General features: G+C 46.0%; 2 protein-coding genes across 2 annotated transcripts in view; one reads left to right on the forward strand and one right to left on the reverse strand.

Annotated features, from left to right (window-relative positions):
- MBLAC2 (metallo-beta-lactamase domain containing 2) overlaps window positions 1–17,026 on the reverse strand; it is a 99,440-nt gene that overhangs the window by 34,946 nt on the left and 47,468 nt on the right. The window contains exon 2 of the mRNA XM_085874870.1: window positions 10,089–10,241. Coding sequence (XP_085730996.1) covers window positions 10,089–10,241 — 153 coding nt within the window. The remainder of the gene's footprint in view (window positions 1–10,088; window positions 10,242–17,026) is intronic.
- The window catches only part of LOC147030621 (major facilitator superfamily domain-containing protein 6-like), a 30,148-nt gene continuing 17,077 nt past the window's right edge, over window positions 3,956–17,026 (forward strand). Inside the window, exon 1 of the mRNA XM_085874867.1 lies at window positions 3,956–4,132. The gene's annotated coding sequence lies outside the window, so the exon portion shown is untranslated. The remainder of the gene's footprint in view (window positions 4,133–17,026) is intronic.

A 17,026-nucleotide genomic window follows, 5' to 3' on the forward strand; every position in this document is an offset into this window, starting at 1 on the left:
GAGGGGAGAGGGAGAGAGAGAGGGATAGAGGTGGGAGGGAGAGGGATAGGGGTGGGAGAGAGAGAGGGGTGGGAGGGAGGGAGAGGGGTGGGAGAGAGAGGGAGGGGAGTGGGAAGGGGAAGAGACGGAGAGAGAGAGAGAGAGAGAGAGAGAGAGAGAGAGAGAGAGAGAGAGAGAGAGAGAGAGAGAGAGAGAGAGAGAGAGAGAGAGAGAGAGAGAGAGAGAGAGAGAGAGAGAGGGTGGGAGAGAGTGAGAGGAGTGGGAGAGAAAGGGAGAGGGGGAGAGAGAGAGGGAGAGGAGTGGGATGGGGAGAGAGACGGAGAGAGAGAGAGAGAGAGAGAGAGAGAGAGAGAGAGAGAGAGAGAGAGAGAGAGAGAGAGAGAGAGAGAGAGAGAGAGAGAGAGAGAGAGAGAGAGAAGGGTGGGAGAGAGGGAGAGGTGGGAGAGAGAGGGAGAGGAGTGGGATGGGGAAAAGACTGAGAGAGAGAGAGAGAGAGGTGAGAAAGTGAGTGGAGAGAGATGGGAAGGGGAGAGAGATGGGAAGAGGGGAGGGTAGGGAGGGATTCCAGCAGATGTGACATCCAGTTTAACGGCACACAAATTGATAATTCACCCTGCCTGTGAAACTGCGGGATGACAGTTTATATCTGGGCCAGGATTCAAACCCAGGTGAGACAGCTTAGAGCAAGCATGTGTACCTCTCGGCTATTCTGCTGTGATATAAACAAAATGTTTCATTCTTTTTATTTGTGTTTATCAATGTCGAAGTGAGTGCAGAACAACGCAGGTCATCGCAGGCGAGTGGCCTCTGAATATTATTCAAGTCGATTGACATTAAGTGACGGTGCGAATATTGTAGAGCACTCGCCAAGTGGCTTAAGCACTCCAACAAAATGGTTGATAAGGAACGGCTGGCTTAGCAAACGATTAGTAATCACTAAACTGTCATATTACACACATGCCTCCCAGAGATGGCCAAAACATCAAATATGTCTCAATTGGACAAATGAGCACTTGGTTTTTTAACAGTTGAAACTGCTTCTAAGTTCAATTCTGGAGCGTAAATTTTGGAATTCAGCTTAATTTAAGAGATTCTTGAGGTTATGATATGTGCAGAAATGAAATAAAGCCATGAACACTGGCGTCTCCAGGTGTTCATAAGCATTGCAATGTTGCCAGCGATTCATAACTATGATGAACAGGCATTCGATGATATGAGTGAAGAAAGTGAAAAAAAAACTTTATCGTAAAGAAATCATTGTGGCCAGTTCCAAGTCAAGGCATGGTTGAGCAGGCCAAAAAACATGGTGGCTTCAGACCCCAGCGAGGTAACCCAGGATGTGCCTTAAGGCCTCATTGAGAGTGAGCTGGCCGAGCCACCGAGGATGCCCCTCATAAAGAATATAATTTAATAAGTCCGTTAATTATCTTCCAAAGGGGTGTTTTAATTAACACAAACACCCAATTTTCAGTCCTACACTCCCTGGGAGTTCCCTTAGTATGCATGCAAAGTTTCAGGCTGCTGGGTTTCATGGTTTTGGAGTTGTGGAGAAGACACACACTGACACGCATGCACACACTAACATTTATTAGTACTAGTACGTGCCCGTAAAAAAAAAATATATTCCAACCGCGAGCAAGAAAGAACAACCACACAGGCCGTTTCTTCGCTCTCGCGTGCCCGTACGTGCGTGGCGCAGAAGTTCGCATATCACAGTTACAATGATTCGCAATCTAGGTTTTAATAGGCAAGCAGCAGCTTCTTCGCTCACTGCAGATCTGGATAAAATCACAAACTGGTCCAACACGTGGAACATGTCTTTCAATCCAGACAAATCTCACACTCTCACTATGTCTCTTCGAAAGGACCGTTTACAAAACCCCCCCATCCACTTTCTCAACAATCCTCTGGAAGAAGTCTTTTCTTTCAAGCTTCTAGGTCTCACTATCTGCCATGACCTTTCCTGGGAAAGTCACATTTCCAACCTCGCCTCAAAAGCCAGTCGCCGACTGGGAATCCTCCATCGTGCTAAGTCCTTCCTCAGCCCTCTTGAGCTCCTGACCACTTACAAAGCTTTTGTCCGTAGCCTGATGGAGTACTGCTCTCCCCTCTGGGCTGGTGCTCCTGCCTCCCACCTTTCTCGGCTTCACGCTGTCGAAACCAGGCCATTTAAGATCATCGGCATCTCCCGCAATGAAGCTGAGTCTTTGGGCCTCTCACTCAATCACCGCAGGTTGGTCGGTGGTCTTTCTGTCTTCTACCGACTCCTCTCCAGCCTTGCCCCCCTGCTCTCTCTGCGATTTGTCCCCACCACATTTCCACAGGGCGCTCAAGGTCCGCCAACAACCCCCTTCTGGTAAAACTACCAAAATCACGAATCACTGCTCATCTTCACTCTTTCATTCCTCTTTTTTCCCGCCTTTGGAATAAACTTCCTCACTCTATTCTTTCCCATTCTTCCCTCCAGGCTTTCAAAACAGCTGTTCACCACCACCTCTTATCTTCCCCCATCCAAATCCTCGATCTTTTCTACCCCCGATAATCCACCCAAGCCCACTTCCTTCATTTCTCCTGCTTTCCTTCCTGAAAGTCCCCGAAATGTCTATCTTCTCTTCGCCATGTTCCCCGTCCCATCCCCATCCCTCTCCCTTCCACAGTTCACCTAATGTGTCTGTTCCCCACTGTTTTGTCCCTTCCACTCCCGCCCCTCTTGTCTCATGCCTCCTTGCTGTGAGTTGTGTGTTAGCTCTCATACGAGCCTCGACCAAGGTATACAAAAAAAAAAAAGGCCAATTATTCAATTCGCGCCAACGTATTTTACCTTTAAGCAATGTCGTCGCAAGGAAAAACAAAAAAGAGAAGAGAGAAAAAAATTTACTTCCTGGTTCAGAGCATACCAGCTCACTCTGATGCTACCGTAATTTATGCACCGTCTAATATGAAAACGATCATAACTTGTGGCATTGTGTTTATCTATAAATGCGCATAAGAAATCGAGAAATTATTGGAATACATGAAGTCATCACTCTCCGGAAGCCCGTACGTTGTAACCCGCAATGGGGAACGCGGCTGAGCTTCTCTTCCCCCATCGGCCACGCCCACGCAATAACGTGACCTTTCATTGGTTGGTAAATAAATGGCCATAACTTGGGATGCACTTGTCCGATTAATATCAAAACTTGAAAAGGCACATCCTCAGGTCCCCAGAAATATACGTGGCAAGTTTCAATTAGATCGGACCAGTGGTTGTCGAGAAACAGCGGTCACAGACACACACACAGAGATTGCTGGAATTATAGATAGATAGATTTATAATAGGTTGGGGAAATCTATTTATAATGTATGCAAATATGGTGAAATTTATCCCTTTCCATCCTCTCCCTTCCTTTCTTCCTTCCCTTCCCACCCACCTCCTCCCTTCCCTCCTCCATTCCCTTCCATTGCCCTTCCCATTGCCCTTTCATCCCTCCCCCATTGCCTTCCGCCGCCCTTCCCCTTCCTCTCCCATTCCCTTCCCCTCCCTCTCTCCCTCTCTGCCCTCCCTGCTCCTATCTCCTCCTCTCCGTTCCACTTTCACTCCCCGTATCATCAAGACACTAATTGCCCTTCCCTTCCTTCATTCACTTTTTATCACTCCAAACATGTCTCCTGTGTTCCACAATGCTCTGCGGTACCCTCCCTCTAATCTCTAATCCTGTAAGTTCAGTACTCCACGTATCACCCCGTGTAACACGTAATAAATAGAACGTTCCATTTCAAATTTCAATCCTGGTTTGAATGTGTCCATTTTGTTTAAAACTTTCAAAAAGTTTACTTACAAAAGTCACTTTACAAATTGACACGTGACTGAGTACGTGCATTGGAAAGGTAAGTTTAAATATTATATACATACACCTGTTGCCGTTTGAGCAGTAAAAAGTTACAGGTAAAACGGCAGGTATGTATGGGAGGGGGGGGGCTGTTCGTGCAAGAAGCCCCGCCCAACGTGCAGGTGCAGGTGCAGGTGCGTTGTGAGACACGAGTTCACGATGTGTGCGTTTGGAATATCAAGATCCAAACAAAACCGTAAACACGGCTCAGGCTGTTTGCATTTACGGCTCGGCTCGGTTTGCAGGCACTGAGGGCTCGACAGGTAAGGAAGATGTTCAAACAGGTAACATGACAGATCTTCCACCGCCGCCGCCGCCATGTTTCCTCCTCGAATGAGTGCCTCTGGATGTTTGTGACCTGCGGGTTAATTTAAATGAAAAAAAAAATATTTTTTTCATCTTTTCAAAGTTGTTCGTGAATCGTTTGTGTGTTTGTGTGTCTAAATGGGGCGGATCGTTGGTACCTCGTTGGAGTTTGTTGTGCAAAATTCCTTCGCTATTAACTTTTCTGTGACTCTTAAGAAAAGTTTGAAAACGTAGTGTGTTGTGTTGGTAGCTCGCACCGTGTGACGAACGAGGTTCGAGGCTGTTTAGACTGTTCACCACGCAGGGTGGTTGTAGTTGGCGGTTTGAATTGTGGTTTTAAACTTCGTAAAGAACAGGATACAGCGCAACCACCCTCTGCATTCACTCAGGCGGCCGCAATGAATGAGCTTCGTATGTCAAACAGCGCACGTTTAGCTGGCTGTCCCCTTGACTTGCTATGGATGAGCTTAATATGTTATACAGGGGGACCTTAAGCTGGCTGTCCCATTGACTTACGATGAATGCTCCACCATCACGGTTACGTTTTGTTGGAACATTATTATAATGTTGCGATTTTCTTTATTTTATTTGTTTAATATTGATGATGGTGGGGGAAGGGTTGATGAGCTAATAAATTTGTTCCAAATAAGTTTACTGTTTATCCAAGTTTTAAATTATTATTATTTATAATATGTAATTCTAATAACCTCTGGATTGGAATCCCAATTCAGGCAACATAAGACTGTGTGTGTGTGTGTGTGTGTGTGTGTGTGTGTGTGTGTATGTAATATATATATATATATATATATATATATATATATATATATATATATGTATGTGATGTTTGATTTCTGATCATGGTGTGCTTGCACCGTTGTTTTGCATCTCCTTCTCCCCGTTTAACTGTTCAGTTTGATTTATCACGTGTCTACGTTTTTGGTGATAGCCGAGGGTGAACTTGGCTGTTTCCTCAAGCCAATAGCTGATGTGTTTGCCACGTGTATTGTAGTATCCACGTTCCCATTGGGTGATTAGTAAACGAGGCATTATATAGATGTCAGCAATGATTCACCGGAACATCAAGACACTAAGATGCTGTTCGGGTTGTTACAGTTTGTACTTTTTGGGAGAGAAAATCGTTTGGATCATCACAATCATTTATCACAACATATATTATTATGATTATTATTATTTATTTATTTCCCCACCCCCCCCTCCCTTCCCCAAACATTTGCTGCATAGTAACCATGCATGTGAAGAGATAAATCTGTCTGTTGGTGTTTCCATCTGAATCCCTGGCTTGTGAACCAAGAAACATCAGGTCGAATCCCATTCACCATGGATTTGTGACAGTTTAAAATGCACTTTTTAATTTACGCAGCAGTTTCGGCAAGAGGAGCGTGAGTGGTGTTCGTGTGTGTGTGTGTGTGTGTGTGTGTGTGATTGATTTTATAATATACATATATATATATACATATATATATATATATATACATATATATATATATATAATCATATAATGATTTGTGCCACTGGTGGGTAAGGGTCAAAAAGGTCCCACCAGTTTAATTTGGCCTGAATCATCATTTAAAAACGTACAACCACACCAAATCTGCTGAACAACGCTGTCCCACCGAGCCTGGCAAGCGTTTCACTTTTCACTTTATAAACGCTTTAGTGCAAACCCAATCTGCCCGTCTAATGGATGAATTTGCCAATTGACAATGTGCTATGGAGCATGCTCTCAATGACCACACAACTTCTCATTGACAAATTGTGGAGGGAGAGAAGATACAACACAGTTACAAAGCAGTGATCAGAACTGTAACAAAATGTGCAATTTGGTCGCTACTTATCCAATCTCAACCAAACTTACAAGGGACATTAAGGGTCATGAGGCACAGCTTGTTGGTACTTGGTTGTTGTTGTCTTTTCTTCCCCCACTATGCAGGGGTTCCAAAGGTGGGGCTGATGTTGCAAATTCTGTACATAAATGTGATTTCTACCCACCCCCCCCCTTTACTCCAGCCACTCATCAAAGCAAAAGGGCATTCTTGCATCGGTCATTGCATATTTCTTTACCTCGTCAAATAGCAGAATATTTAACTTTATTTATTCATATATATTTTTTTTCCTGATCATGCTATCACCGACTTCACTGGAGCCACGATGGAAACTGCAACAGCGTGGCTCCTAAATGTCATGGCCCTTCATGGTCGCCTGTCCGACTCGCAATCCCATGAAATTGCAACTCTCAAGTGACCATGAGCAGTCTATATTGTGCCAATAAATGACCCTAAACCAATTATCTTCTTCCTGATTATATTTATATTATTGTCGTGTCCGAGTTAAAACTCAGGAAAAGCTTCTCCCTTGAAGGCTATAACCGAGACTCTGGGAATAATGCATGCACATAATGGTGGAGAGGTGATCCTACCGGGAGCAACACAGCATAGGGCGCTGCACCAGGACAGCTTGAGGGAGTTTATCTGGGAACCCACTACAATTACACGTAGTTTCTTCAAAATATTCACATTTAATGCATAAATATTTACAAAAATGGTAATGCAAAGGAAATAAGAACAATGATAAACAAATAAATCCTTTGGTCAAGGCCTTGCGCGCACACACACAGACAAAGGGTGACAAAATGAAAAACGGCCTCTTTTTAATTTTTTTTAAAGTATCCTGGCCCAGGGCTGGTCCTCGTCAAACTCGGAATGGGGACGCTTCCACTAGCACGTGAACACGCAGACAAAATGGCGCCGTCACTAGTCGCAGAGCACACGTGCGCACAGTGGCGCTTCTCTCGAAGCTTTCCACATGAAGGCTCCAAATGTCCCAGCCTTCCTCTTTCTTAAAAGGTGCCACCGAACTCATGTGCGTGTTTTGCCGAACCAGACCGGAGCCTTCCAAACTCAACACGTGCGAAAATGTGTCTGCCTCCTGCACCTTCGATCACTCCCTTTTCTCGTCCCATACAGTAGGAGCCTCCTCGCTCTGCGCCAGCCAACCATCCTCTTATCACCCTCTCTGTCCTCCACCCCTGGAGCATAGCTTGTTCGCCCCCAAACCTGGGAAGGCGGGGCTTCTGTTTGTCGTTTCAGGGACTCGTTCCCCAGCTTTACAGCCTGGCTTGAAATATAAAAAATAGGGAGAATCACAGAGGGCAATCATGTACTGGGGGACTTATTTTTACTCCCTAAGCTTATTAACACCACACCACCTCTCGTGTGGTGACACTGAACACTTAAGCTCACAGATTCCGTAACTTGATTCCATCGAGATGTTTCTACTCGTCTACGAACCATGCTACACTATACAATGCCAGCTTCCCTATTAAATCTTTACATCTACTCCCATAATCATTTATTTATATATATATATATATATATATATATATATATATATATATATATATATATATATATATATATATATTGTTGCGGTTTTCGCGCCCGCCGGCGTGCGAACGGCCACGTAACTCGAATCGCGGCACGTCGCCCACCGGACGGACAATCCAGTCGTGACCCTCTCGGACTAACGCCGGGAACCAGTCACGGGTGGACCTTTCGGTCTCACCGCGATCGAGCCAATCAGCCCCCGCGTGGGATAGGGTTGCTCGCCAAATTCGAACTACCTAAGTACCCACGCGGAGGGTAGACCGGGCGATCGCACCTCGCCGCAGGTCGACTTCGGACACGGGCCACTTAAGCGACCCGTTCCGTACTATCAGAATAACCGAGCGGTGTTATCGTCGACCTCGACGGTTCGATTAATTATCGGGCGTACTCAGCCCACTACCAACCCTTTACGTGAAGCAAGATGAGGGTTCAATGGGGGAAAAGACGAAGCGAAGCGGGAGAACAGTTCAACAATAAAGCACATTTATTCTCGGCACACGGGAAGCACACAAATACAATTCCACCAAATGCACACAAAAAAGAAAACACAATTCCATTTACACAAAAAGCAAACATAAAAGTGAAAACACAGTGCAGAGCTAATACCGACTACCGAGCACACGGCAACACTTATACAATTCTACTTCACAGACGGCGCCGACAACACATACCCAAAACCAAGGAAAAGAAATACCCCAAGAATGAGGTAGGCCTGGGGCCGAGACCGGGTCGGGCCTACCCGTCTGGTGATGAGACGCGGAGCGGCGATGGCCCCGCAACCCGCGGGCCTCGTGGACAGTGCCTGGCAGGGGGTGAGAACGGGGCCCCCTTGGTCGCACTATCTCAGCGCGGGGGGAAACAGGAGGGGGTTGCTGATGCTCGGGGTATAGAGGATCTTTATTATGTGCGACGAGCGTCTCCACCTCGGCCAGGTCGCGCTGTCGGCCTCCCTCGGGTGCAGCTTCCTGCACGACGCGAGCACCCCCTCGTCTGGTGTCGCCGCCTTTCCACAGCTCCGTCCCCTCCGTTCCGACTCCAACACACACGACGAGCAGCTCCACCGCCCGCGAAGTCTTGACCCTCTGCTTCCGACTCTCCTCTTCTTGACTCTCCGACCCGTTCTGCTGACTCTCTCGTTCTGACTCTTACGACTGTCTCTGACTGACGAACACGGTCCTTTTATCCCCCCGTAACTTCGCCTTTGACCCCCTCCCTTTGACCTTTCACCTCGCTCCCCATTGGCCCGAGAAAAAGTGGGCGTGAAGGCTTTTTGATCCACAAATTTGCATATATCGATCGTTCTGGAGGCGGGGCCAAATCGCCCCTCGCTCACCGATTGGACGGCAAAAAGTGGGCGTGTGTCGTTTTTGATCCGTTTTTGAAGCACAAAATCCGTGATTTTGTACACGCTGTTCGACTCGCGTTCTGCATGAGTCCAACACCGGTACCCACAGCGGGGCAAGAACGGTGGCGATGCTACGGTTGCGAGGTGTGACGGGAAGGTCGTGGCGGTTGTGGTGAAGCGGCGTTGTGGTTGGTGGTTGATGTTGTGGTTGTGATGGTAATCATGGCGGTTGGTCCAAAATAAAGATAGTAAAAGAAAAACGGCTATCCTGAAGAGTCGCAGCACGTATAAATGACATGTATTCCCACTAGACAACGGGTTTGGGCCTAACTACACATGCACTTACCGAGATACCTCACCTAAGGGACCTGAATGGTGGTTTGCGAATCTGGTAACCACAACACTATATACACACACACATAATAATTTGCTAAAAGTAAATGACGGATTTTTTTTTTCTTCTTTCTTTCACACCTTCACGAGATTCTTGCAACTCTTCAGACAAAGACCTTGCAATGATTGATGTAACAATGATCTTGATAATGACATGGGACCTCAGATCCCTGGTTGAGTTAAAAGAAAATATACATAAATATTAACAAGGGCTTGCCGAACCTTTGTGGTTGAAACCCCTACTCGAGAGAATGCCAGTTATTTGGGCGATGTATAAGGCAAGAGACCACCGCCTCGATCGCTCTCCCCCCCTCCCCATCTTTGAAGCAAAAACATGCCCATTGCCTATGCATATACAGTATAATACGTCATTGTTATTTTCTATCTTGGATAGATTCCAATTACACTTTCCCATTCGCTGATGGACCTCAGGCTTGTAACTGCTGTGGCCTTCACAAGGCCCAAGACACCTATATGCTCCAAACTTTTTGATATTTAACAATCGTTTTAAAAGTTGCTCTGATGATTTTGCACTGAAAGGAAAACTTGCAAGTAGCGCATGCATGGTAAGTGAATACAACGGCTCCGAAGCTGTCTGGCTTCACATAGCACTAACATGGCAGCCGTATGATTCTTCAGGTTACAATTTTGGGTGGAGTCAGTCCAGCTCTCTCACCAATGGGTGGAAAGGAGAGTTACGCATAGACAGAAGAACAAGCATATTGTTGTGTCGATATTAACAACAATACGGATCGTAAAATGAACAACCACCTCCGCCAAAAACAGAGCTGTTGGGGAAACCTGCTCCATGTGCGATGATCGAGCGAGCAGTCTTTCCTCCTGGTGTGCAGCAGATCGGTCTGGGGTTGTCCCTGCAGTGCCTTGCGTGCCTGTCTGATCGAGTCGTCAGCGTACCACGAAGCACTGGAATAGCAGAATGAGATAGAGATGAGAATGGGAACAAGTTCTGAGCAGTGGCAACAACTCACCATTCCTTATTCTAATATATGCCCCATTGGCCGTTGTAACCCTTAGGCCAGATCCATAAGAACAGTTACATTTCAAAGTTTATCTGAAAAAATGCTATTAGAGGTGAACAAGTTGCTGCAGCTGTGGAATTAATGAAAGCATTTAGCCTTGGGCAATGCTTGCTGGCTTTGTCACATTATTTTTCACTTTGGTAGATTATTCTGAGCTGCTGAGAGTAGTTGTTTTGGAGATATTTTTGCTTTTAAGGTGCATTCACTTGTGCCATTGAGCTGTCTCGCCTGAGTTAGAATCTCATCCCAGCTATAAACTTGGTACATAGCTTTATTATGACAAGTTTGAGTTTCAGGGCATTTGGTCATTTTTTTCAATAATTTTTTTTTCAGTTGTGCCCTTTTTAAACTTAGAAAATATCACATTTATACATGGGTCAGTGTTCAGCTGGTCAGACTCTACCCTAATTAAAATCATTCGCTGCCATTCCATGAAACGGCACAGATGGGCAAGCCTTAGTCCTTGTTAGTCCATGACCCAGTGCAATTGAAATTATCCAAGGTATTTTAATGACCATGATGTGTTGTATATCCACATAAGCCATACAAATGTTTTTGCTTCATGTATGTACATCAGGTTATTATTTTCAGCACCGAGCGTGCCAAACACCGCACAAATAAATAAATAAACAAACATTCATTGGGACCGGTAGGGGACATGTATTGCAAAGCAATTGTCACTCTTGTCTTCATTCAATATATTCTGCTCCCTCCTGTTATAGTCAGGCAGAATGATGCATAATATCATTCAAATTGTGGGTTAAGTGTTGAAAGCATGCAACTTTGCATAGCAATAAAGTAAATGCTGACAATTGATTTTGGAAATGGGCCACTTGGAAAAAGAAAATTCAAGATGGCCTCCATACAGTCATGCGGTGAAAGTCAATTTTAACACTCTGTGTTTGGTTTTCATCCATGGGTGTTTTGATGTTCAGAATTAAAATGTTATCGTTGAAACTTGATACCTGTTGCATGTTTTCCTTTTCCCCTATGAATCGTTGGTATTCGGGTCAGGTCAGGTATGGGAGCATGTGCCAGAACAGCGCGTCGCTGCATCCACTTTCCGCCGGTTTCGTTTTGGTATTCGTCTGTTGTTAAAGCAACAAAAACATGTACTGTATGCATATTCTGTGACATATATATGTTGTGGATCTGGGAACGCATCCATCCAAAGAAATAGCAAGCATCATACAGCGGTCCCTAGACAGTTATTCCATTAATATACGTTCAGACAGACCCTTCCCTTTTTGTCTCGTGGGACAACGTGTTGTGTAAACTTCATAGCTCGGTTTGAGTAAATCTCTGCACTCATTCCTATTCTTTCTTCAACTCTTATTCCTGAGGTAAATCCCAGCCATGTGCACCCTTCGCTGTGAGATGGGTCCTCAGCAAAGGCCAAGCAGGCATTACGCCGGACACCCCTCTGCAGAAATCACAGCCTGCCCAACGCACGTGCAGCGGTAATTTCCACCAACTGGACAAAGCGCAACTAACATGACGCCCACGCTGCATGGAACACGGACGGAGGAGATGGAAGAAACGGCACCAAAAATACTGGAAACTTGCAAAGCGCACACGGCCGTGCCCTTTCCAACCCATTTCCAAATTCCCATCTCGTAATTATATCCATCTCCTTCCAATCCGAATCCCCATTTAATACTTGTGTCTATCCTCCCCTCTAATCTTTTCCCTGAAATGATGACACGGATCAGTGTGGTGGACCCATGTACGGCCCAGGGGTGGTTTATCATCGCTCAGGCCGCGTGGCGCACTATGGAGCAGGCACATTGACAAGCGCCAACAGCAGGTCGCCGGGGCGTGGCACGGGTTTTGGTGCAAGGCGATTCATGTCACGGTGCTTGGAGCGAGACGATTCTGCAGCTTGGAACCATCTGGCCAGAAGTGAAGTGGAGTTTCTTCAGGTCATGGCGGTTGGCCCGTGTGCTGGCCAGGGCACAACTAGAGCACCCGATTTTGGTGATGACGAGTCACTTCGGGTCGTCGCCCCTGCTCCGCACCCTCAGATCTATAAAAGGATGGGTTGTAGGGTGGTGGGAAGAGGAGGAGGAGTCGTCGTTCCTGCTCGCTCAAACCTGTCGATTCGTGTTGCTCGTCCTGGCCTGGAATTAATCTTCAACCATTCGCCTTCTGACTCCACCTTTCTGTTCCAACTCGTTGCTGACTCCACCTTCTTCACCACTTCTCCGCCCAATTTCTTCGGACTCCGCTTCTCTCTCCACCCATTGACTTTTGACTCCACCTAAGTCCCTCTCTGCATGCCCGACGGTCACGTCTCATTCTCTGGACTGACGCTAGTGGCACGAAGCAAGAGACAACATGCCAGCTGTCAGGGAGGTATCACCCAGTGGAGCACCCCCAACCCTCCCCCCCAAAAAAGGTATTAGTGGCGTGATCGTGCAAGGTATTGAGAGACCTTTAGCCTCATCAACGTGTGTGTGTGTGTCCTGGAGTCCTAGCGCCTGTCCACGTTTAAGTTAAGAGTGTAGAAGAATTGTATCGGGATAACTCTGCTCTGTGTCTGCTTTTGAAAGTTGATTGTATTTTGCTGCACTTCTCATTTCTTCCTATTCCTGCTGCAGACAATAAACAACATTCATTGTGCCACATACCTTTCCTCGCCTGCCTGTTAATAAATCCTTTGAAGAAATTTTCCCAGCTCATTAACCTCCGCCATCGCAGATCGGAGGTTACTGTTTTCACCCTTTTCTGTTTGTTTGTTTGTTTGTGAACAGTATTACGGAAAAACTCCGACGGATTTCAACGAAACTTGGTGTGAGGATTAGGTATGGTCCAAGGATCATGCCTTTAGATTTTGGACTTGGTCCAAAGTCCAATATGGCCGCTATGGCAGCCATTTTGAAAAAATATTTGGATTTTTTTTTGCATTTCTACATGTTTTAAGTGATTTCCACCCCCCCCCCCAAAAAAAATAGTTAGAGAAAAAAAAATTTTTGCAACTTTTTTTGCAACATTTCGATTTTTTTTTATTTTTTTATTTTTATTTTTTTTGCATTTCTATATGTTATAAGTGGTTTCCAACAAAAAAAAACATGCCAAAATTATAATTGCGGATGATTTTGGAACTTCAGGTGGATATACCCACGTAAAATCAAGTTATGGCGAATGAATTGAGTATGTAAAAGTTAAAGGGAAAGTTGAAAACTATAACTCTGTGAGCACTGTTGACGTCAAATTGAATGAATAGGGTATCAGGGTCACTTGAGTGACCTAGCAGTATTGGCGGCGGAGGTTTTGCACTCTACCGAGTGCTCCCGCTCGAGTTTTTGTCTGTTTTAATTGATCCAGCATGGTCCATATCCTAACTTAGGTGGGACTATTCCCAAGGATCCGTTCTTTTAGCCGGTACGTCCTTGGCAGTGTCGCTCGGCTGCATCTGATCCGGTAAAGTGATTCAGTTCGGATAAAGCGTACCAAGGGCGACCCCTGGTAATTCGATCACGTGATTATTTTTTATTTTTTAGGCAACAGGATAAATTAGATTAAGGACCCTAAGTCACGTGGTTGAGTTATTTGCGTTCATGGTGGGTTAGCGACCCGCCACGTCACGAAGTTATTTGTGTGTGACGGCCTGCGATTCTGGGGAGTCTGGTGGGACGGACAGCGGGGCGAGGTCACCCAGATTTGATGCAGGTTGGGATTTTCGGCCTTGGGCCACTGATTGAGAAGGTGTGTGTGTGTGTTTTTACCTAAAATGCCTTGGTTTGTAAAGGGCTGAAAATACTTAAATACCTGAGAGAGGGTGTGCATGCCTCTGCACAATGAAAAAGTTGACGCTTTGCAGCTCACTGAAAGGGCAGCTACCTGTACTGCAAATTTTCAACAATGTGGGCCAGTGCAAGGCTTGGGTGGAAGGACTTGTGCTTTTCAAGCCCCTGACAGATTGCCACCAGTGAATGGATTCGGAGCCTTGCGGGAATGCCTCCTGTGAGCATGGCAGGCTTGTGATTTATTGAACGGATGTCTGCAATCGGAAAGGCTATGCTATGCATAATTATCACCTTTTAGACAAAGAACCTCTTCACGACATGATGCACGAAGCTTGTGCCAGCTATATTAACATGGGAATGAGATGTACCAGGTAGACTTCCATGATGGAGACACGGTAACTGGTTTGGGTGCTTCTGAACACCAACGGGAATGACATATCTGGGGCTTGGGAATACATACCATCCATCCATTGGGACCATACTCTGTGCAGAGTATTGGTGCTGCCTAAGCAGTCTCCTTGGCTATTGGGCACAATCCTGGATGGGTCGCCACTCCGACACAGGACACCGACACAGTATACCAGCAAGCTGGCACTCATTTTGCCAACCTCGGAAGGATGACTGGCAGAGTCAACCCCACCTGGTATTAATTCAACAGCAGAGTGGGATTTGAACTCAGGATCCTAGGATTCCAAGCCCATCACCCCAACCATAAAGCCTAAACCAGGCATGAATACACACGGTAAGGTTAAAAAAAAAACAAGAAAAGATGATTCATGCATGCATTTCGAAAGTCCCCAGCTGTATTGACCTGCACTGGAACGTGGAATTCTTGGCAGATTTCAAAGGTCAAAGGCTTGTCCTGCTTCATCGAGTAGATAGAGGCTGCTTGTAGTGATGTGGGGCAGCCCGATTTGTACCCACTTCGATGAATGTATGCTCCGTGATGCTGCCCCCCCCTGCTTGTAACACAAAATGGCAGTGCAACCCCAATATATTTTAAACTTTTTCGGATCAACAGCAGGATGAGACTCGTGGTTGATTTGGTGGTGTGCTGCTTTACGCGCTTTCGTGTCGTGACTAAAGATGTGTTGGTTTATTGCAGCATGGTTATTTGGAGAGGGGGAGAAGGGTTCTTCTTGTTGTTCAAGAAGTCAAACTGTTAACCCACATTATGGGAACTCTGCAACTGTTCCCGTTTTTATCTATCGATTAATTTTTCTTTTTATTATGGTGGAGTAGATAAAGCATTATTGCATTGCCCTTGTTGGTGTGGGTTCGATTTCCCGTGGATGCTAAGTGGAAATTTTTGCACTCTGCGTTGGAACAACGATTTCTCCAGCATTGGCTCCAAGCTGGGAAGTGTTTGCGGATCATCATGATTCATCCAATTCTTTGTTAACCCTTTGAACTTTCAGCTCCCCTGCCCTTGGCTCCCTGTAGAAAAATCCTGTCGCCCGGGTATATGGAGGTTTGAATTGCGGCTCGGGTTCAAAGGGTTATGAGCATGGGCCACCACCACCACCACCACCTCTCTTTATAGTGGAGATTTGGTTTGACGACGATATAGAAAGGCCTGTTGTGTGCAATACTGAAATAAAATGGTAGGTTAATGCAATTTTTGTGGGACATTTCACTTTTGCAAAAATGAAGACGAGGAAATATTTTATCCAATATATTTTTTGTTTTATGGACTGAGTAAGTGGTAGGTCAGGTCAGGTATTTTTTTTTTTTTTTGTATACCTTGGTCGAGGCTCGTATGAGAGCTAACACACAACTCACAGCAAGGAGGCATGAGACAAGAGGGGCGGGAGTGGAAGGGACAAAACAGTGGGGAACAGACACATTGGTGAACTGTGGAAGGGAGAGAGATGGGGATGGGACGGGGAACATGGCGAAGAGAAGATGGACATTTCAGGGACTTTCAGGAAGGAAAGCAGGAGAAATGAAGGAAGTGGGCTTGGGTGGATTATCGGGGGTAGAAAAGATGGAGGATTTGGATGGGGGAAGACAAGAGGTGGTGGTGAACAGCTGTTTTGAAAGCCTGGAAAGAAGAATGGGAAAGAATAGAGTGAGGAAGTTTATTCCAAAGGCGGGAAAAAAGAGGAATGAAAGAGTGAAGATGAGCAGCGATTCGTGATTTTGGTAGTTTTACCAGAAGGGGGTTGTTGGCGGACCTTGAGCGCCCTGTGGAAATGTGGTGGGGACAAATCGCAGAGAGAGCAGGGGGGGCAAGGCTGGAGAGGAGTCTGTAGAAGACAGAAAGACCACCGACCAACCTGCGGTGATTGAGTGAGAGGCCCAAAGACTCAGCTTCATTGCTGGAGATGCCGATGATCTTAAATGCCCTGGTTTCGACAGCGTGAAGCCGAGAAAGGTGGGAGGCAGGAGCACCAGCCCAGAGGGGAGAGCAGTACTCCATCAGGCTATGGACAAAAGCTTTGTAAGTGGTCAGGAGCTCAAGAGGGCCAAGGAAGGACTTAGCACGACGGAGGATTCCCAGTCGGCGACTGGCTTTTGAGGCGAGGTTGGAAATGTGACTTTCCCAGGAAAGGTCATGGAGATAGTGAGACCTAGAAGCTTGAAAGAAAAGACTTCTTCCAGAGGATTGTTGAGAAAGTGGATGGGGGGGGTTTGTAAACGGTCCTTTTGAAGAGACATAGTGAGAGTGTGAGATTTGTCTGGATTGAAAGACATGTTCCACGTGTTGGAACAGTTTGTGATTTTATCCAGATCTGCAGTGAGTGAAGAAGCTGCTGCTTGCCGGTCTGAGGGATGACAGATGGTACGGCAGAGGGTGGAGTCGTCGGCAAAGAGAAATAGAGGATTTTCCAGAGAGTCCGAGAGATCATTGATGAAAACCAGAAAAAGAACAGGGCCCAGAACGCTACCTTGAGGAACTCCAGCCTGCACAGGAAGA

This window comes from Eptatretus burgeri, chromosome 3 (genome assembly GCF_056783735.1).
Source record: "Eptatretus burgeri isolate ZD-2024b chromosome 3, Ebu_testis_v1, whole genome shotgun sequence".
NCBI lineage: Eukaryota > Metazoa > Chordata > Myxini > Myxiniformes > Myxinidae > Eptatretus > Eptatretus burgeri.